The 20,644-nt window shown below is 43.5% G+C and overlaps 1 protein-coding gene and 1 long non-coding RNA gene across 9 annotated transcripts in view; one reads left to right on the top strand and one right to left on the bottom strand.

Moving 5' to 3' along the window:
* Phldb2 (pleckstrin homology like domain family B member 2) overlaps positions 1 to 20,644 on the top strand; it is a 207,470-nt gene that overhangs the window by 108,585 nt on the left and 78,241 nt on the right. For 7 of the 8 annotated variants that reach the window (XM_060370491.1, XM_060370489.1, XM_060370494.1 and 4 more), the window contains one exon: positions 18,138 to 19,474. In XM_060370491.1, the coding sequence (XP_060226474.1) occupies positions 18,138 to 19,474 (1,337 nt within the window). Of the gene's footprint in view, positions 1 to 1,524; positions 1,681 to 18,137; positions 19,475 to 20,644 lie in introns of those variants that run through there. The other variant, XM_060370493.1, reaches the window with a different exon arrangement.
* LOC132648569 (uncharacterized) lies at positions 115 to 1,266 on the bottom strand. The gene is made up of 2 exons (XR_009586986.1): positions 1,135 to 1,266; positions 115 to 1,021 (listed from the first exon to the last, which is right to left on the bottom strand). It is a non-coding gene; the product is annotated as an uncharacterized LOC132648569 (long non-coding RNA).

Genomic DNA, 20,644 nt, shown 5'->3' with positions numbered 1-20,644 from the left:
TAGTTAAGCAAAGGTCACGTGAACGCAGAGGTAAGCAGAGTCGAGAGTGTCTCTACTTTTTACTGAGATGGGATAAATGATTTTAAGTTGTGGAAACGAGGGAAAAGGACAGCGTTTAAGTCATGTGGATTTATTACTGTCGGGCAAACCCTACCACGGGGGCGGGTGGAGAATGCTCTAAAACGCAAAGCACTCTTGTAGATGAGAGGCTGTCACAGAAACTAGAAGTCAAACTTCAGGGACTGGAGAAGTTATTCCGCAGCTAAGAACTGTACTACTCTTGTAGAGGAGTTGAGTTTGGCTGTCAAAACCCATGTCGCATGGTTCGCAACTATTTTCGCCTTCCCTCTTGTACTATTCACGTGCACAAAACACATAAAGGAATAAATAGTAAAAAAAGAAAAAGTATTTAATTTTAAATACTTTTGCTTGCACCAATGAGACATTTTAAATAAGCATTCTGTTAGTGAGTGTACTCATAACGCACTTTGTGTAGATGAAGCAGAGGCTTATTAATTCCCTAGCGGCACTGAAAGCCCCGTTGCTATGCTACAGCCTTGAAGACATCCTTGGTTGTAGCTGAAACAGCTTGCAGGTCCTTGAGCTTTCCTTATGTTATGAATTTCCCCGGTGCTGTTGTCCTTGGTCGGCTTAACCCCACAGGGCCAGAACGTTGCAGAGAGCCACATTTGCCTGGGTCAAGACGGACGGTGGGCCGTGCCTAGCCCACTTCCTGGTCTCACGGGGAAGCAATGTTGCAACAAGTTCACAGCAGGATTGTTTCCACTAGTTACGTTAAATACGTTCTGAGGCCAGCAGCAGCGCGGAGTTTTAAACCCGCCTGACTCCAGCCCTGACCCCAGGCGGTTCCATTGCCATTTGGCACAGCTCCTTTTCTGACGCATCAGGTAAACCTGCCCCGGGGAGAACAGTGTCTGGCAGAGAGGTGCAGTCACCTGGAGTTTCCCAGAGCAGAAGCTCTAACGTGGGGAGTACGTGTGCTCTCTCGTCTCATTTCCACCTTATTTAAAGAAGAAAAGAAAAAGCTAGTCACAAAGGTTTGAGAAAGTGGAGCCGGGTGATGGGACGAGCGGGCAGGTCACTCCAGCAGCCGTAAGAGCAGCAGCAACTTACCAGCGTAAGGGCCCGGAAGGTTTCGGGACTTCTCAGCTGGAACTCCAAGGACCCGCTGCCTTGCCACTAAAGGGGGTCGGGACCAGGAGGGAGCTTCGAGGACTCCACCACTGCGGCCCTACCTAGGGGCGCTGCCCGGGTGTGACACGGAGCAAGCAGTGCGTCTCCTTTCTGTGGCGGCGGGCGCTGGGCTGACTGGTCTCCCAAGGTGAGTAGGGGGCTACGGAGGGCTTGGAGGAGCCGGCTGCGTTGCTTTTGAGCACCCTGGCGGCTCCTTGGAGACATATTCTCCCCCGCACCGGAGTTGGTAGCCGCCGGCCTCGCTGCGGAGGTCGGGGGCGGAGAGGAGGCGGTGGCCGCCCCCACCGGGAGGGGCGCCCAGGGAGCTCTGTGCGCGGCCGTAGAGACTGGCTGCAGGGCTGTGGAGACTGCAGCGGCGGAGGGGACCACGACTGGGACCCCAAGGAGGGAGGGCGGGGGCTAGGGCCAGGCCCAAAGGCAGCAGGACCCGCGGAGAGAGTTGCAGTTCCAGAGAAAGATGAGCTGGTGAGTGGGAGTCCTGGGCGCAGATTTTCTTTGCTTCCCTTGCAGGGTGTAGGGACAAAAGCCCGGGCAGGGGTCGGTAGAGCCCGAACTGTACAGCCCTAGGGTACTCTGTCCCTCATTGTGCATGAGGATGTGGGGTGGAGGGATCGTGGGGAAGGGGTGTCCAGTAGGGGTGACGCTTCCAGCGTGATTGAGTCTAAAAGGCAGGATTTAATTAAGGGTCCGGGAGGCAACTTTTGTGGAAACTCTGGATTACTAAGGCAGAGATCTGGATCCCAGCGGGGGTAAAGTCCACAGCTGGATCCTGAGGAGTACGAGACTCGGGACCTTTCTGAAATAGGCTTCTAGCTGTACTTTGTTTCTAGAACGAGCTTGCGGAGTGAGCCTCCGGACCGAGATTGCCACTGTGAGCCCCTGATTGCGATTCAGCTCTGGTTTCCCTAAACACTGATGATGTGGTGGTCTCTTGCCTATAGCGACGGCAGCTGCCAGTCCGGGTAGCGTTTCGACCCTCGGTTTCACCAGCTCCCTGAGCGGCGGGGAGCAACTGAACTGTTCCTTGATGCTCTCAGTAACTTTGCCCTAGCAAGCAGCGCTTGAAGCGCGGGGAAGGACTTAGCTAACTCCCGCCACCGCCAGGATATTAAAGGGCTGACGGGCTGTCCCTTCCCGGGTTGGGATTTCCTGTTTGAAAGAGCTTCACAAGTCCAACCTCCTTCCAGCGGCTCCTCTTTTACCTTTCGCAATTAAGAGAAGGAAGAGTCCTGCAGCCTTTTATGTGGACTGGCTAGGACTGGAAATCCTTTCGCCCGGCCCAGCCCTCTTCCCTAGAAATCTTCCTTTTGTGGTTCTGAAATATCTCAAGAGTTCTGGGATGCACAGCTAGTCGCAGCCAGTCGCAGCTGGGGGGGTGTCTAGAAAAGACATATAAAACGGAGTCTGCTAGTGTAAATATTTGCCAGCTGCATTTCCCTCTAGTATATGAATGTGTAAGTTACAGATGTAAATTTTCAACTATGATGCTTGTAACTAAGCTTCAAATTTGGACTTAACGTGGGCGTTTGAGATTCCCTCCCCCCGCCCCCTGGACTTCAAACGTCTGAATTTAGCTGGAAGGCTCCAAATATGGTTCACAGATCCATAGGGTTAAACTTTTACCCCTTGGAACACTTGAATGCTTTGTTCCTGGTAGGATAGCAACAGAGTAGTTGGATTTAGGGATAAATAAACCTTTGGAGTAGCCCACTATTTTAACAGAATATGCCTGGTGCCCTTGGCTTCAATTGTGTAAATATTTGTTTGAATAAGGAGCTAAGGTTCTTTGAAAACTAACAGTTGTGTCTTTAGAGGTTCCCACCTCATATCCTGGATGTGGTTGTTTGAAAGGTTTTTATTTAATTTTTCTGATAAATGTATTGTGGGATTTAAACATTGTGTATAATTAAGAAACTGCAGTCTCCAAACATTGGCAAAGGCCTTTGGAAGTGAGGAGAGACGAGTTTTCGCTTTTAGCTAGTGTAGCTTTTACTCCTGAGGCAGGGACATTTGCAAATCCTAGCTCTCTCACAAATGGCAAAATGAGATGTTTGGTTAAGAGCAGTCATCACTGCACTCAATTTTCAGGCTTCAATCTGTTTCCCCGCAGCTGGCAGCTGCTGTTCTTTAGGCTTGAGAATGACTGCAGGGAGGTCTGCCTGTCTGCCGGATCCCTGTTTGGGACAAGCAAGAAAAGCTAGATAAGAAGGTGGTCGAAGTTGCAGCACATCTCTTCAACAACTCTAGCCAAAGCTGACCACTTTAGCTGGCATTTTCAGGAAAGAAAAGCCAAAGTCGATTTGATCGGACTTGATTGAACTTCTTTTCACTACTTTTCCTCAGTGTTGAATGCTCTAAGCATGATGGGTCGTGGAGTATAGTGGAGATTTCACTTGAGGAGTCTTGACTAGTTTTGCATAATTTTTATCAGCTGTTGGGGTTGTGGTTATGGCAACTGACCTTACAGATGACAGGGAAAGACAGGAACTCTGTACACTCTGCAATAATACCTATGTGTATCATAACTTGTCACCAAATCTCCCTGTGCTTAATCATTAGATTGGGAATGCTATCCATTTGAAACACAAACACTTTCCGAGTGATGTGCTCTATCTTACAGCCCTGCAATGAAGTTCTCAGGAAGAAGGGGTGGCTCCTAGCCTGAAGGGAATCTTGGCACAGTGTATTTTCGTCGTCACAAGGGGTGGGAAAGTGCAATCAGCATCCATTGAAGAGATATGTTAAATATCCTGCCACGTCTAGAACACACACAAAACTACCTGGCCCAAGCCCTGTTCTAGAGCACGTCTCCAGCCAGCTGGATGTTAGCAAAGTAGAGATCTGACTTTAATTTAGATCCTCACAAATTTACTTAACTCTTTTTGCTCTCACAGACCACTTCCTGGAAGCCTTTTCATCTTCAGCAGATCCTTCTGCCCTTAGCATTAGGACCCTTAATATCCTGTAGAGATGAAGGATGTTGTTAGGTTTTCTTGATGCTTTTGAATTGACTCAAAATTGAGTTTCCCCACAGCTGGCAGCTGCTTCAGCAATCACTAAATTCAATTCTCACTTCATAGATGATAAGCCCAGGTATTAGAGACTTGCAAGACCTTGAGTGAGTTAGGGACAGACACAGCTCTAGCTGGAACCTGGGATTAGAGAATTTAAAGTTGATGTTTAGTCAAGCTAGATTTAAAAACAAAGAAACAACAACAAACTAAAGAAAAGAAAAAGGTATTCAACTCTTTGTGAGAGTTTAGTAATGCCATTCCCCAAGAGAAAATAAACTCCTGGATGGGGGCAGTGATGCAAGCCTTGGTGACTATGGAGCATATGCTGGGTGTGTGTGACCTGTGACACCACTTCTGAGGCTTGCACTATCTTTTCCAAGTCAAAGTGAGCAACAGATGGTCCCACAGATATAGCAGATGCTGCCTTTGAACGCAGGTACAAAACGGAACATCTGAGGTTTTCCTCCTTTGCTCTCTGTTCAGTGCATTAGGATCAGAGCACATGAATGGCGAGGGTTATCTCAGGCAGAAGGGAAAAGGAGAACCCTCCTGATTATGGAGAGGGAAAGATCAATGGAGGTTGGGTGAGTGGGTGGGTGAGATTTATAAACTAATGAGGTGGCACATGCAATCCATTCAGTTGTGTCAAATTGAAATCTGAAGACAATTCAAGCTTGACTATTTGGGGCAAACTAATTCTATGAGTAAAAGGAACCTTAGAAATCTTACCAGGCTGGGATGTAGCTCAGTTGGTAAAATGCTTGCCTGGCATGCATAGAGCACTAGATTTGGTTCCCAGAATCATAAAAGAAGCAGTGGTGGGAGACGGAGGGTCAGGAATTCAAGGTTATGCTTGATTGCATAGCAAGCTTGAAGCTAACCTAGGCTATATCAGACCCATGTCAAATAAACAGCCAAAACAACTAAGGTATTTTTAACAGCTTGGTAGGTCCCCCATCTATGATCTCAAGATTAAAAAGGCTGAGGTGGGAGGATTGCTATGATTTGAAGGCCAGCCTGGCTATTAATCACTGTTCTTTTGCTGTAAAGAGACACCATGACCATGGAAACTCTTAAAAAAAAAAAACATTTAACTGGAGGCTTGCCTACAGTTTCAAGGGGTTAGTCCATTATCATCAAGGCAGGAAGCTGACAACAGGCATGGCCCTGGAGCAGTAGCTAAGAGCTCTGGGTCCTGATCCACAGGCAGACATGAGGAGAGGGAAAGAGGGAGGGGAGGAAGAAGGAAGGGAGTGGGAGAGACAGACAGACAAAGAGACTGGTCCTGGCATGGACTTTTGAAACCTCAAAGCCCACCTCCAGCTACACACTCGCTCCAAGAAGGCCATAACTCCAGATCCTTCCTAACAGTTCATCAACTGGGGACTAATATATGAGCCTCCAGGGGCCATTTTTCTACAGACCACCCCAGTTACACAGTGAGTGCTAGATCAGTCAGAGCTAGGCCTGGTGAGACTCTTTCTCAAAAAAACAAATTCTCTTATCTGAAACCATTGCCCCCAGCCTTATACATGGTTTGGTAGTGACAGAACAAGAGAAATTTCCTGACTTCTGCTCCACAAATATTATCTTGTTCTAAGTTATTGTTAATTTCTTGGTAGAGTTTCATGCATATGGTATTAGTGAATGGACCCATTTCTAGAAAGGAATTGCCTCAATGGGGTTTTTTTTTTCACTTCTTGTTGTTGATCTTTTGTTATTGTTTTTGTTTGGAGAAAGGGCCCAGGCTGTAGCCCAGGCTGCCCTGGAATCCACTTTGTACCCCAGGCTTTCCTCAAATTTTCCATGACAGCCTCACTGTCCTGATATACTGAGATCACAGACATGAACCACTCTGCCTATCCTCAATGAGCTTTTGTGTATCAGAAAAGTTGTACCTGTATGACTGTATCAGTTGAAAATGTTAACACCCACTAGCTTACACTACTAGGTTTATACATTAGGCCTGTTTTTATGGATTCAAATTGTGGGTGCCAAGTGACCCTCCTGATCCTCAAATCTGGGAGGCAAAGGTTGTGGGGTGCCTCTCCTGGAGGAGGTCAGAGCTTCACATGCTGTGAAGAGATGGTCTTAGGATGGCAACTAGCCAAGGCGTGCACCTCAAAAGGAAGCACCCGGAAACACTGAGGTTACTAACTCTGGAAGGACTGACATTGGAGATCTGCCCCCTGCAGGCTCTTCACTAGAGCATGGAGCAAGCCTTTCCTTTTCAACTTCCATCTGGTCATTCTTGTTCCCTCCTTCTCCTATCATGATATTCTGTCACAATTGGAAACTTTAATAATTAAAGCAGAAAAGAAAAAAAAAAGCCAGTGGTTGAAAATATTTCCTACGACTTGAAGAATGTGTCTCTTGTCTTTTGAAAATAAATAAAGCCAAAGGGAGTAGTTCAGGTTTTCTAATCCCTCTACCATAACATTTGCTAAGCAAGAATTTGTGTTTGTCTCAAAAAGGAAATTAATCTTCCAGAAGTTAACTTGCAAAATAAAATATATGTCTTATGATATTTAGGGATACTTCTTAGACAAAACTGAAAAGCAGCTTTGTGTTGTATCTGCTTTAAAGGCAAGATTTGTAAAGAATTTTCTGGCGGTCAGTGGTCAGGGAGAGAAATCCAAGAGGAAAAACCATCATATCACCACATGGAGGTGTGGGAGTACCAGGGACCACAGCAACTTCCTGGGAAGAAACAGATAAATAACACGAGGTAACAGACCAAATTATATAGATGGTTTTAGTGCATGTAAGAATGACTTCATTAACATGCACAGTTGATTTTTATTACATGGAATGGGTTTCCTTATTGTTCTTTTTGTTTCTTCAAGACGGGGTTTCTGCATAGCCTTGGCTGTCCTGGACTCACTTTGTAGACCAGGCTGGCTCTGACTGACAGAGATCCCCCTGCCTCGGTTTCCCAGAGTGCTGGCATTACAGTTTTGTGTCACCATTCCCAGCCTCCTTATTTTTCAAAATGAGAGGAAGAAAAGGTTAGCACAATCCAGTATTAAGTATTGTCACCTTAAGCAGGGTCAGTGTTTACCAAGACCTTTAGCTAAACAGTCAGTGCATACTAGTGCTTATCTCCTTTGAATGATTGTTTGCACCCTGCTGCTGACTTCTCCAGATTGGCAGTGTGACTGAGGAATTAGCCTATCAAATAATGAAAGGGAAGAAGCTTCTACATGAGTTTTCTAACATTTGTTTCTTGAACCCCTGGCACTGGTGAGTTCAGAGCAGATAATAGTAATGGAAACCAACTCCTGCATTCTTTTGACCAGCTCAGATCCAGTGTGAGTGGTCAAGAGTATTCAAAGGGGCTGGGAGAGAGGTGTCTGGCTGCCATACTGCCTACATGATTGTTGAAGTAGGTTTTCAAAAACAACTTAAGGTTTATTAGGGAAATTGCAGGATATCAGAATGCAGGTAAAATGTGTCTTATATACGCTGCTGAATCAGCTTCTACGCTATACTGCACTAACGTACTTCTGACCAGACCCTTTTCTCATTGTGCTCTGCTGAGATGATTTACCATGCCCTTGGCATGCTGTGGGGAGCAGTGCCAAGGAAAGCTTGCACAATTAGGTAGCTGCTATCTTATCACTAAAGCATGCTTGTGTTCTGTGGTCATTTCCATTTCCTGCATTATGTAACAGGCCCTCTCAGATTATTTAACCAGTAATCTTTAGGAGTATGGAAAGCTGGGGCTCAAGGAATGTCTAGTTGGCTCTCAGAATTTCAGACATTGGCAAATCTCTGTTTCAACAAGGTGGAGCCAGATGAAGCGACTCACTCGGTCTATTATTCCTCTTAGTTGGTGGCCACAGAAAGAGAACTCCCGGCTTGTGTCCTTGGCAAGCTGTCCAGTGTTCTTTGTACTGGATTAGCCATTACAATAAAAATAACATCAGAAAATAACCATTTCCTTCGTTAGGTCTTCTAGATAGAGTTAAAAACAAAACAAAACAAACAAATAGCATTGAGAGCCTAGAGAGATGGCTCAGCAGTTACAATCATTTGCTGCCTTTCTAGACAACCATAGACCTGTATCCCAGTATCCATATCAGTTTTTTCACATCTGCCTTAACTCCAGCTCTAGAAGCTCTGATATCCTTAATAGACATGCAGACACACACACACACACACACACACACACACACACACTCACACACACACACATCTTAGACATTTTCTCTCTCTCCCTCTTCCCACTTCCTCCTCCCTCTCTTTCTCTACTTTCTTTCCTCTCTCCACTTCCTCTTCTCTCCCCTTCTCCCTCACCTCCTAGTCTTAGACTCTCTCTCTTTCTCATTTCTTTCTCCCTCACCCCCTTTCTCTCCTCTCCCCTCTCCAATCTCTTCCCATCCTCTTCTACCTCTGTTTTCCTTCCCCTCTCTTTCCTCTCTTCTTTCTCTCTCTTCTTTCTCCCTCTCCCTCTTTCTTTCCCCTCCCCCTCTCCAATCTCTCCCCTTCTACCTCTGTCTCCCTCCCTCTCTCTTTTTTTCTCTCACTCCCCCCCCCCCCCCCGTCACACAGTAAAAATAAAGATAAAGGTCTTGAAAGAAAAGAGCATTGATTAAAAGCAAATTCAACTTAGTCAATTGTTTCCTGATTTTTACAGTGGCAGGTCTCCCCCGTTTGCTTTCCTGCAGCCAGGAGGCTAAGGGCAGGTTGTGAGAAAAGAGAAAAATTAGGTGTCTTACAGCATCCACTCTGCACAGTCATCTGTCAAAGAAATGAAGAAATTACATCATCATTATTTTAACTTCTTGCTTTGTACTGCGGTTGTGAGCCTCACAGTGATTTTTCTTTTCTGAAAACATTAATTGGGGAGGGTGGGGGCGGGGGAGGTGTGCGGGTGCCTGCCTGTCCATGGCGAGCCTATGGAAGCCAGGAGGTAACTGGAGCTGTTTTCTCCTTCCAACTTCACTCTGAGCACTTTTACTCATTGAGCCACCTCAGTCTGTCCCACAGAGTGACATTTTACTCAACTCACCTCTTGCGTGATGGTGTCGAATAAGATTAGATTGCCTTGTGATGTGGGTACTGCTTCATGCGTGAGGCCACACTCTGTCATGCGTGCAGTGATGAAAGGCAACTAGGCCATGCATTTCTCAGAATGTACTTTTACTGTTACGAAGCACACAACCGCCCATCCATCTCAGTTTTTGAGGCTGGAACTCTTTAGAATATGGAAGGTTTCGTAGTTTCTATGGCCACGTGTACATTTTATTTGTCTGAAGCAATGGGTTTTATTGTTTTTTTTTTTTAAATGTGTACTTACTATGTGTGGTAGGCTCTGTTTGTGATGCATTGTATATGTGGTGAACAGTTGTGTTTGTGTGTGTGTGTGCACATGTGTGTGGATAAGAAAGGTCAACATTAATTGTAAATTGCTGTTTTTTTTATTCCACTGAACCCGGCTGGAACTCCTCAGCCAATCAGTTTGTCTGCATAGTGAACTTTGGGAAACTACTGCTTCCAAACCCTAGTCCTAACACTAGGGTTGCAGACTTGTGCCCCTGTGCCCAGCTTTCATGTGGGTGCTGGCATCTGAACAGCAAGCACCTGGGTCACCTCCCCAGTCCCTGTCTGTTTTGTTTTCATTATATAGTCCAGGCTCCCCTGTGAAGCCTAGGCTGACAGCAGACTCAAGATCCTCATGCCTCTGACTCCTCAACTCCTGCTCATGGCAGTGGTTTTCATTTGGGCACAGATGTTGGTGAGATTTAGGTGTCCTATCTAGCACTATCTTGCAAATCTCTTTAATAGAATGACCTACTTATTTATACTCTTGACAATGCATTTGCTTTCAAATTTCTTCTGGGTACTTTAAAAATCATCTTTTGAAGAATTTGATTTAGTAATAATAAGCTGGTATTCATTCAAGCTGCTAGAACCCACTCTTTTTTTTTTTGTATACTGAGCCACTATAATTTATGTCAATACGTAGATTTTTTTTAATTTATCTTTTTGAAAAAATAATATTTTATTGTGGAAAATGTAAACATTACACAAACTCTAAAACATGCATTAAAAGTGTACTATAGTTTAGGCACTCAAAGAGGCAGAGGCAGGAGGATGGCTATGAGTTTGAGGTCAGCTTGGTATGAAAAGCAAGTCTACATAGATAAACTCTGTCTCAGAAAGAAAGAAAGAAAGAAAGGAAGAAAGAAAGAAAGAAAGAGAGAGAGAGAGGGAGGGAGGGACGGAGGGAGGGAGGGAGAAAGAGAGAGAGAGAGAGAGAAACAGAGAGAGAAAGAAAGAACGGTGTGCTATAGTGAACCTGGCACCTATAGCCCAGATTGTGTACATTCATTATTTTGGTTTCATCTGGAGGCCCCATTTTCCCTCAGATTGTGATTGTGAAGTGTTATAAAGCATGTTCCAAGCACCTAGCTTTTCATCCATAATTTTCAGTGTGACTCTAAATAACTACAATTTCAAAAAAAAAAAAAATGTCATTGCAGCGTGTTTGCAAAGAGCAACCAACCCATCTGATGTTCAGTTAACATTCATTCTGGTTGTCGCAGACATCTTTTTAAGCAGATGGTTGTTGCACATAGCATGCAGCCATGTACATCCATCGCATTTCATTGGTGTGTCTCTTGAGTCTTTTAACCTAGAATAGCTTCTTCTCATGCCTGGATTTTCCCCCCATGTTTTTCTTTTAAGCATACATGTTTAAAAATACATGTTTTTCTTTTAAACTCTTCCCACCACTATACCTTTTCGCGTTCTAGAATTACATGAATGCATTTTTTTTGTGGTGAGGTTTTGTTACTGTTATTGTTACTGTTATTGATCTTACTTTGTAAACCAGGCTGGCCTTGCACTTAGGACCCTCCTGCCTTGGCCTTCCTTGATGGGATTAAAGGTGTGTGCCACCAAAGATGGTCTGAAGGGGTTTTAACAGAGCATTCTTTTTGGCAACATTATTTGGCAGGTAAAGATGCTAGCCTTTACAAAGTTATCTTCTGACCTCCACACGCACACTATGGAATGTGCACCACCCAACACATCCTGCTTGTATGTGCACAGACAACAATAACAATGAGAACATTCTTTTGTTCCTTGTGATTTCTGTCATGAAAGACAGAACACTTTTAATTTGAATAGTATTGAAGTTAAATTTATTATATATTTACTCATTGAATATATATTCTCTTCATGTATTGCTAAAGCTTTTTTAATAGCTCTTTAAACACAAATCGATGAAACTTGCATCTTGATTATTTAGGTAAGACTTGGGACTTTGCCAGTGGGAGGGAACGTCAGTGACCCCCATTTTCTGAGGTTGAATCTGCTTTCTGTCCTCCTCCCCCACTACAAAGACTTATCACAGGAAACAGCAGCCAAATTCCTTGGATAGTCTAAAGAATGTTGTAAAGTTCCTGCAGACAAGCATTTTATTGAAGAGACTAGCACAAAAACTTTAAAAAAAAATCCTATAATTGACCCCTTAGCCTTTTGACTGCGTCTTCTAAGTTCTCAAGAATTCCCAGGAATTAATGAAATCAAATCCAGACTAAATAGCTTCTGAATTGAGAAAATGCCTTATTTGAAGTGTGGTCATTCGCTACTGACTCCTGGGTACCATCTGCAGTGTTTTATGACAGAGTTTAATCTTCGGTACAAGTGGGCTACAAAGGGGGTCTATAAGGAGCTGGAGCTTAGGGTTAGACTCCCTTGTGCTGGCTAGAGGGAGTGGAAACTTCCTTCTCCTTCTATCTGTGTTCACTGTCATTATCATCTCCATGGCTCTCCAATCCCTTCACTTCCTTGTAGAGTCATGTGTAATTATTTTTTCTTTCCTTAATGATCAACCTTCTTTTAGATGGCTTTGAAAAATGATAAAGTAAGAAATAATTAAACAAACAGACAAACAAACAAGGCAAAAGAAAAGCAAGAAACCATGCAGTCGGTGTCCTGAGACATCATCTGGGCATTCTGATCCATGATGGCCCCAACCCTTGCTCCAGTCCTGCTGTTTATCTCCTAAATATTGGTCTGTTCCTAAGGAGGCACTTGTTACAAAGGATTTGTGTATTTTAGGCTGCTGTGGATATGTGGACATTGAGTTCTTGTATGTATATGTGTGCACTTGCTAAGGTTTACAACTGTCTCTTGTAACAGGTACAAACTTCTAGAGTAAAACAAGAACTTCATACAGTTGTTAAAAATACCCCCCCCCCCCCCGCCGGAACTGCTTTTCTTGGAACTTTATGAGATTTTGAAACCTCTTCTTTGGATTATCAACTCTAGATTAGTGAATCTAGTGTTTAATAATTATTTTGCCCAAACAAGCAGATCCTTGAGCAAAGAATATGGTACAAACGAAGAGGGTTGGAATCCATTTGTTAAAGAAATAAGAACCATAAGAGTACTACATCTTCTAACTTTTTTTTTTTAATCCTCTGTCTTGGGATATAAACTCTTGACTGGGGAGGAGGACTTTAAAGGAATAGGGGTTGGAAAGCCAGACTGAGTGGAGAGCAGAGCCAGGTCCTATTGAGATTGAGACTGAGGCAATGGGACAGTCCAGGCTTCTGCTGTGTGGAAGGCTGCGCTACCAGGAAAGGGGGCCTGGACTTGTTTGTGGGGTGGGGTAGGGATAGCGGTTGCAGATGTCTGTGGGGACTTGTAGAGAGGTAAGGCTTGTTTGCAGAGACAAAGGAGTCTGAGCAGTGTAAGTATTTGTAAAGTAGGAGGGCTTGTTTGTAGTAAGGGCACTTCGAAGACCAAAGGTATAGTGGAGAGCGAGGAACATTAGGCTGCAGTTGCACTCTGAAAGGGGACTAGGGGAGAAGCGACTGTTTGTTCCCGGGGCTTCTAATTAGTCTATTCGTCCTCATGCGTTTGATGCCATCAGTAAAAAGACAGGGAGGATTCTGTGTGTCTATTGTTCTTCCTTATGAAGCACAGGCCCTGTGGTTAAAATAGATTTTTTTCAGCTTTTCCCTTCAATCCTTTCAAAGAATCCCCTCAGGCCGCTATCAGCTGCCATTGATTGCCGCAGAAATACCCCTACAGATCTCCTGTGAGGAATGGCACTGTTTCTGAGGGACTTCTTTGGCTGTCCCTGAATTCAATTACTTGCCCTCGGTACACGCTTTAATCCTAACTGTGCCATAGCGTAAACATCAGTGCTGACAGTTAAGCCTGCCTGTGGACCACCAGCGTGCTGGAGAGCCCTAAATACCAGACATGGACCACCATCTGCCACAAACCACATAGGAGCAGCCCCACCTCCCCATCCAGCTCCAGAACCCTGGCAGGACACGGTGCAGACTCAAGCTGTGAGTTTATGGACATTTTGGTCCACACCTTGCAGACTTTTAAAAGATGGTTTTCCTGAAGTTGCTTCTGTTCCCCAACAGCCTAGCAGATTCTGATTTTCTATAGTTAGCTAGTTGCAGTGGTTCTCTGACTAATTCCTGCTGTATCGGGTGAACCTCAGAAGTGTCTACACACACAAACGTAAAACTTGTTTCCAAGTGGGTGTTCTAGTAAGGGGATCAGGGGCTGCCTCCGACATGAACTCAGTGGTCTGCTCTTTGTTCACTTCCCCCTGGAAGGTGCTGCCTTGCCAGGCCAAAGAGGAAGATGATGCAGCCAGCCTGGATGAGACCTGATAGGCTAGGGTCAGATAGAAGGAGGAGGAGGTCCTCCCCTAGCAGAGGGCTAGGGAAAGGTCATAGAGGGAGAAGAGGGAGGGAGGGGGGACTAGGAGGAGACAAGGGAGGGGGCTTCAGAGGAGATACAGAGTGAATAAATTGAAATAAATAAATAAAATAAAAAGAAAATTAAACACTCTTTAAAACACTTTTAAATACCTATTAAGTTATAAAATAAGGTGATTTACTTTTATCAATTCAGGAAAACGAATAAAAAGAGGTGTCACTGCTGTGTATGGTAGGCATCTTCCAAAGTCACTTACTCGGCTAAAAACAGCTGGATGATTGCACCTGTCCACCAGATGTTACGTCCTACTCTCTAACTCAGCAAGTTATTTTCTTTTAATAAGCACTTGTGTGCACCTTCATTAGCTGGGAACGACAGTGCACACAGCTCTGGTGCAGCAGTACCATAACCTCACTTTTGGACAGTTACGGTTTGAATGAGATGGGCTTCATTGTCATCAGATGTGAGTGGAACTGCAGAATCATTTTAAAAACCATTTAAACCAGACCACAGAAAAGCGTCTCTCTGAAGAAATGTTTAACGTTCTTTCAAATTGCTTGTTGAAGTAATTTTCTCCTCTGGGGGAAAAAGTGCTTTGGTGTTTTTTTCTCTCTCTAACATCCTTCAAGAGACTACGTCCTGACTTTCTGGTGTTTTTGATTGACAATAAGATGAATGTGTGTTTTGGGTGATAAAATAACAAGAGTACTGGAAGGATTAAATTTATGGATTGGAAAGTAAATGCAAACGTTTCAACACACATTAACTTCTTTCCTGTTTAGACTTCCCCAAGTTGTCCTTTCTCTCAGATGGGCACCAGATGCCTTCTTTCCTGCTCACAGACCTTCTGTGGCTACGTATAGAAAAGCGTGTGCATCCATCACATCCTTCGGGTCTGTTTTGTTTTCCCAATAACACAATGCAGAGATCTCATAGTTTCACTGAGACCTCTTCTTTGTTCAGGAAAGCCAAAAAGCAAAGAGGGCTGTAAACGCAGGATTTTATTCTAATCCCTTCTGATGTGTTTGCTACCTCCTTCCTTTCTCTTGCTTATGATGCTTTGGCAAGATGTCTTTGCAGCCTTTTCCTTTTCTCCCATTAGCCTAATTCCTTCTTTTCCTTTTCCTAAACTCAATTGTAGTCTCTGATGCATTCTGCCTGCAGTCAAACCCTGCAGGGGGTTTGGAGAGCTAATCAACATATTCCCACATGGATCTCTACCCCAGCCTCTGCTGGACTTGATCACACCCTACACTCCCCCTCCCCAATTCCAAGAGCAATAGGAATTATTGGCCTACAGTTCCTATTCATGTCCAAATTTTAGGTCTCTACTCATGGGATCACACCTCACCTCAGATGAAGTGTGCCCTGGAAATAGGAAAGAAGAGAGGTTTAGAAAGACCACCTGTCTGGCTGATTTTCTCTAGTGTTGAGTTGGTATGCAGGACTAAGAGATACTGAGTTCAGATAAATACGTAAGTATTCCACTAGGCAGACAAATTCAGCTTCAAGAAAAAAACATGAATGAATTATAAACCTGTATCCAAATGATAAATCATCAAAATTGGCATGTTAGTTATTTTTCATTGCTGTGACAAAATGCCTGATAAGAATCCATTTAAGGAAGAAAGGAAGGTTGAGTTTGGGCTTGCTGTTTGAAGGGATACAGTCCACTATGGAAAGGGTAGCATGGTGATAGGAATGAAATTCTGCAGTTCACATTGATCTGCAGTTAGGAAGCTCTGAACCAGAAGTGAGGCTGAGACCAACATCTCAAAACCCTTGCCACAGTGATCTGCTTCCTCTGCCTTCTGAAGTTTCTACACGCATCCCACATAGAGCCACCACTGGCGACCAAGTGTTCAAGCACATGAGAATCGGATCAAGTAAAAAATCAAGGTGGTAGTAGGGGCTATATATTCTAATGTGTTATGACAAGTTAATGTCAAAATCAAAATATTACAACATGTAAATTGGTATGAAATCACTAGTAATATTACCACCCCAAGTAAAAAATCAGTAGCAACTTTTGGTGTAATTTTTTTTCCAGTCTATTGTCACTTCTGTGGGAGAAGGGTAAGCACTGAGGGCAGAAAGATGCTGATTTTTTATGGGAGCAACAGTGAAATAAAAAGAAGTATCAGATTTGGAATACAGACGGAAGATAAGGCTAATTGGGTTCTGTTGATAGATGCAATAAGAGAATAGATATGACAGAGGACATCATAATGACTCAAATTCTACTGAGTGTCTGTAAGAAAACTATTAGCTGTGCACATTATATACACAGATGGTACCTGTGTTTATAATTGATGTTTATGGGTATATATAAAAAAACCTAACTCATTGAATGTTTTAATATATTTTATATGAATGAATTTTATACTATGAAATATACTTGAAATGTTTCATTAAATGATTGCATAGTGTTCAATCTTGTGATGAACTGGAGCTTTTTCCACATATCACTGGGCATTTAGGGTGTTTTTCCAATATAGTAAATAACACTGAAAGTCCTCAGGATCTCTCTCTCTCTCTCTTTTCTTATTTTCTCAGTCCTGAAATATTTAAGTTAGAAGAACTGGCTGAGACTTAATGAAATTTCAAAATGGCAAGCCAACCAAGAATGAATTGAATTAAAAAAAAAAAAAAAAACACCAAGGCTAGGGGTTCTCTTCACTCCTACAAAGAGTATGGCAAGAAATGTCTCAAGTGAGAATAATGTCGCTTTTAAGGTTGGAATTGAATGTATTTGACAAGGGCACTGTCTTGGGCTAGAGGGCCACTGGCCACAGGCAGTGAAAGATTGTAAGACAGCAGGGCCACATCCCACTAGAACCAAACTTTAGGCATAACTTGGATGATTTATGCAAAAATTTAAGCTATTCTCTAAAAGTACATCATTTTAACATACATCCAAATAGAGCTTTGAAGGACAATGAATCCAAGGCAGAATTTTTTGCAGGAGGTGGGGGGTTTGTAGGCAATTCCTGCTATCACCTGGATATAAACAGGGAAATGTTGCTGATCCCAGTCTGTGGGTAAGAAGCAGTTCCATGTTGAGTTGCTTGAATTTTCCTGGGAAATCTGAGGCTAAGAAAAGAGAATGAAGCCTTCCCCCTATGGTATAAGGGTGGTTGGAACTGAAAAAAAAAAACGTTTTGAGTTTTTTGCTTATAAAGCAATGAAAGTCAGCAGGTAAATATAAGGTAAAAATTCCAAATATAATCTTTTTCATCCAACATTAGCATCTCCGGTACCTGAGAGCTAGAGGAGAGTCTTAGCTCTGCATGTATTTCCTGAAACCAAATTATGTTTTTCTTTGTTAAAAATCTAAAGATAATTTCTATCACTCAAACATATAAACATTTTCATTTTCAATGCTAGTTTTAATTTAGGGAAATTTTTGTAGATTAATGCTTTAAGTCAGTGTTTGACTTTAAGGCCCCAAACCTCCAACCATATGCTTATTTTTGAAAAAATATTTACTTGTGGATAATAGAGTCCTAATCTGACCCTTGAGTGATGGGCAGAGTTTGACAGGTAGACCAGAAGGCATAAAATGTTTCTGTTAGCAAAGATAGCTCACTTCCAAGGATAAGTGCAACACTTATGGGGTACCAAAGAATTTCTTCAAATCTAGCAATTTAAGGCTTTTAAATATGCTACCTTGACCATGTGGCAACAATCTTGGGTATGCCCTTTGTTACAGTAACTCTTGTCTCTTTGTGATGAGCACAGGTGCTTTCCGCTTTCCAGCTAGAAAATAAACTTTTACCGTATCCTTCTTAATGAACTGCTTGTTAGCTTTCACATTCTGGATTAGTGTGTAACACAAACTTCTTCCTCTGTCAAGAGAAGACTTTTGTTTCTTCAGGACAGTTTCTGAGCTGGTAATGATTCTAACAGAAACATCTAAAGGGAAAGCCATTGAATGATTCCTTTAGGCACATTCAAGATATTCAGGAAGCAGGTGGTACTCCAAAGACTGGAACACTGAGAGGAAAAGCGCTGTTCTTCTCTACCAGCCTAACCCTGACCCATTATTTCACTAGCGATTGCTTTCCTGAAATACCATTGTTGTAATATTGAGTCATTTTTCTTTTGTACCAAAAATATATATCCCTGATCGGTGGTTTTTATTTTCCACCTTCTAGTACCTTTTCCTATTTTATAACTAAAACTTTCTCCTTTTTCCCTTTTCAGGGTCCTGCAATATTATGGCAGAAGATAGCCAAATACAGAAGCAGCTGGAATTACAAAATAGTAGCTTAGACGAAGGATTTGTGGTACGTTCCCTGGAGAATGAGGCCCAAAATATAATGGAAAGCCTAAGCCCGAGGAAATATTCATCCAGTCTGAAGTTTAAAGCCAATGGGGACTATTCTGGCTCATATTTAACCCTTTCACAACCTGTGTCTTCCAAGAGAAGCCCTTCTCCATTGGGTACCAGTGTCAGGAGCAGTCCCTCCTTGGCCAAAATCCAGGGAAGCAAACAGCTCTATGATGGAACTGACAAAAATATTTCAATGAAACCTCCTACTTCATTCTTTAGCTCTGCAGCCTCTCTTGGCAGCTATCCACTTGGAAGAGCAGATCTGGATCACTGTACCGGTCGGGACAGTGAGAGGTCCTCCCGACTCTCAGAGAAGCCTCCCTATTCCAGATACAGCTCTAGGAATAAATCACACGACAACGTCTACTTTCTCGGGGGGCTGGAAGGAAGAAAAACATCTGGCTCGCTCCTGACCATGTGGAATGGAGGTTCCTTGAGTGGAGCCGGCTCCACGCCCATCAGCAGATCTGGGGCAGCGAGCATGCCTTCAAGCCCAAAGCAAGCCAGGAAGATGAAGCTTCAGGACAACTTGACACTTCAGCCCAGGTTAACCAGGCACAAGGAGCCAGCCTCTGAAAACGTCACTGTGAGAGCCAGAAAGTATTCGGGGAGCAGCCTGGGTAATATGGGTGCCTACAGCAGATCACTTCCCAGGTTGTACAAAGCCTCAGACAACCAGATGTCGCCTCTCAGCTTGCCTCCGAGAAACTCCCTGGGCAATTCCAAACGAGGTCAGTTAGGGGAAAAAGATCTACCTCATAGCATAGTAGATAATGACAATTACCTTAACTTTTCTTCTTTAAGCTCAGGGGCTTCACCCTATAAAGTCGCTCTGTCAGAGGGAAATTCTTATGTAAGCTCCGCCCTCAGTGTCCCTGCCAGCCCTCGAGTGGCCAGGAAGATGCTCCTAGCCTCCACCTCCTCTGATGACTTTGACAGGGCCTCATACTCAGGGACCAGCCCAAGTCATTCCTTCATTTCTGGAGAACCAGACCGAGCCCTTGTGGGCAGGAGGAACTTCTCCTGTGGATCTATGGAGTTTGATGACTCCGATCTGGAGAGCCTAAGACAGTCCTCAGAAACTCCACAGCCTGTCCTTCGAGAACGGAAAAGTAGCATCAGCTCCGTGTCCGGACGTGATGACCTGATGGATTATCACCGACGGCAGAGGGAGGAGAGACTCAAGGAGCAGGAGATGGAGCGACTGGTAACCTCACTCTTTTTTGGCCTCACTGCTCCCCTGACCTGCATCCGCAGGTTTGGAGACCGAGTCCAAGGGTACATGTAGGAGTGTGGAATTTCCGAGCGGACCAGCTCTTTGAGCCTCTTGCTCTCTGTCTCATGTACTCCTTGGCTACTATTCTCATTCACGTATAGGTATTTTGAAATTCACAAAGCTTACCAGAGCCAGAGCCTCCCGGCTTATTTAGCTGTTCCAGAAATTACATTTTTTTTTTTAATTTCTCTCCTTTTCTCTTCCTCACCAACATTTTTTTCCCCATGTGCTGGGGATTAAACTCAAGGACTTGTGTAGACACTAGAAAGTCTGTGAAAAGCTAATGTCTAGTTGTGAATTTTGCTGAATTTCCTCTCTCTCATGAGCTTTTCTTTTAAGACTAGGAGGAAATGATGGTGTTGCTTATGTCATTAGATTCACCAGCATGTATTTAAGACAGAAACAGTAGGTGAGATAATAATGCAGGGATTTGTCAGTACAGTGAGTCGTCTGGAAGGCTGAAGGTTGCTTCCATCTCAGCAATGCTCAGATTTTCTCCACTGTTCGGGTAACACCGCACACCCTTCATCTCTGCCTCTTGCTTCATTTAGCACCTCCAAACCACAAACACAGAATACACTGAGTTCACTCTCTTCTTCAAGCTAAAATGGGCTTATGCTTAAAGTGAAGAATGATTGAAAGTAAAAGTAAAACGGCCCCATTGATGAAGGGGATCATTCCAGGGCAGTTTTCCATTCTCTTTTAGTGGATCTTTGTTTTAGAGTGCATGGCAGAGTCTGTTTTGCTTCACTATAGTGATTGATGACCTCCTCAGTGAGAGGAACTATGGGATGGCAAAGCCAGTTTACAAAAGTATAAGACTATCAAAGCTATTTTAATTGCTCAAAAAAGTATATTGGAATAAGATTTCTCAACCACGTGGAAAAATTGATGAGTGCCTACAGTACAATAAAAGTTGTATTATATGGACAGGAGCATCTACACTATGTAACATTTGTTTGATATTTCAGAACAAGAGGTACATATCACTTAAATTTTTGGTAAGTTTATGCCCTTCCTAACTAAGAGTAGAGGATGAAAACATGTATGCATACTCCTAGGTAATTAAGTATTCATTGTGTATCTCAGTCAGCACTCCAG

The sequence above is a fragment of the Meriones unguiculatus genome, chromosome 17 (genome assembly GCF_030254825.1).
Source record: "Meriones unguiculatus strain TT.TT164.6M chromosome 17, Bangor_MerUng_6.1, whole genome shotgun sequence".
Taxonomy (NCBI): domain Eukaryota; kingdom Metazoa; phylum Chordata; class Mammalia; order Rodentia; family Muridae; genus Meriones; species Meriones unguiculatus.
The sequence above is the reverse complement of the archived record's forward strand: the minus strand, read 5'-3'. Positions and strand labels throughout refer to the sequence as shown.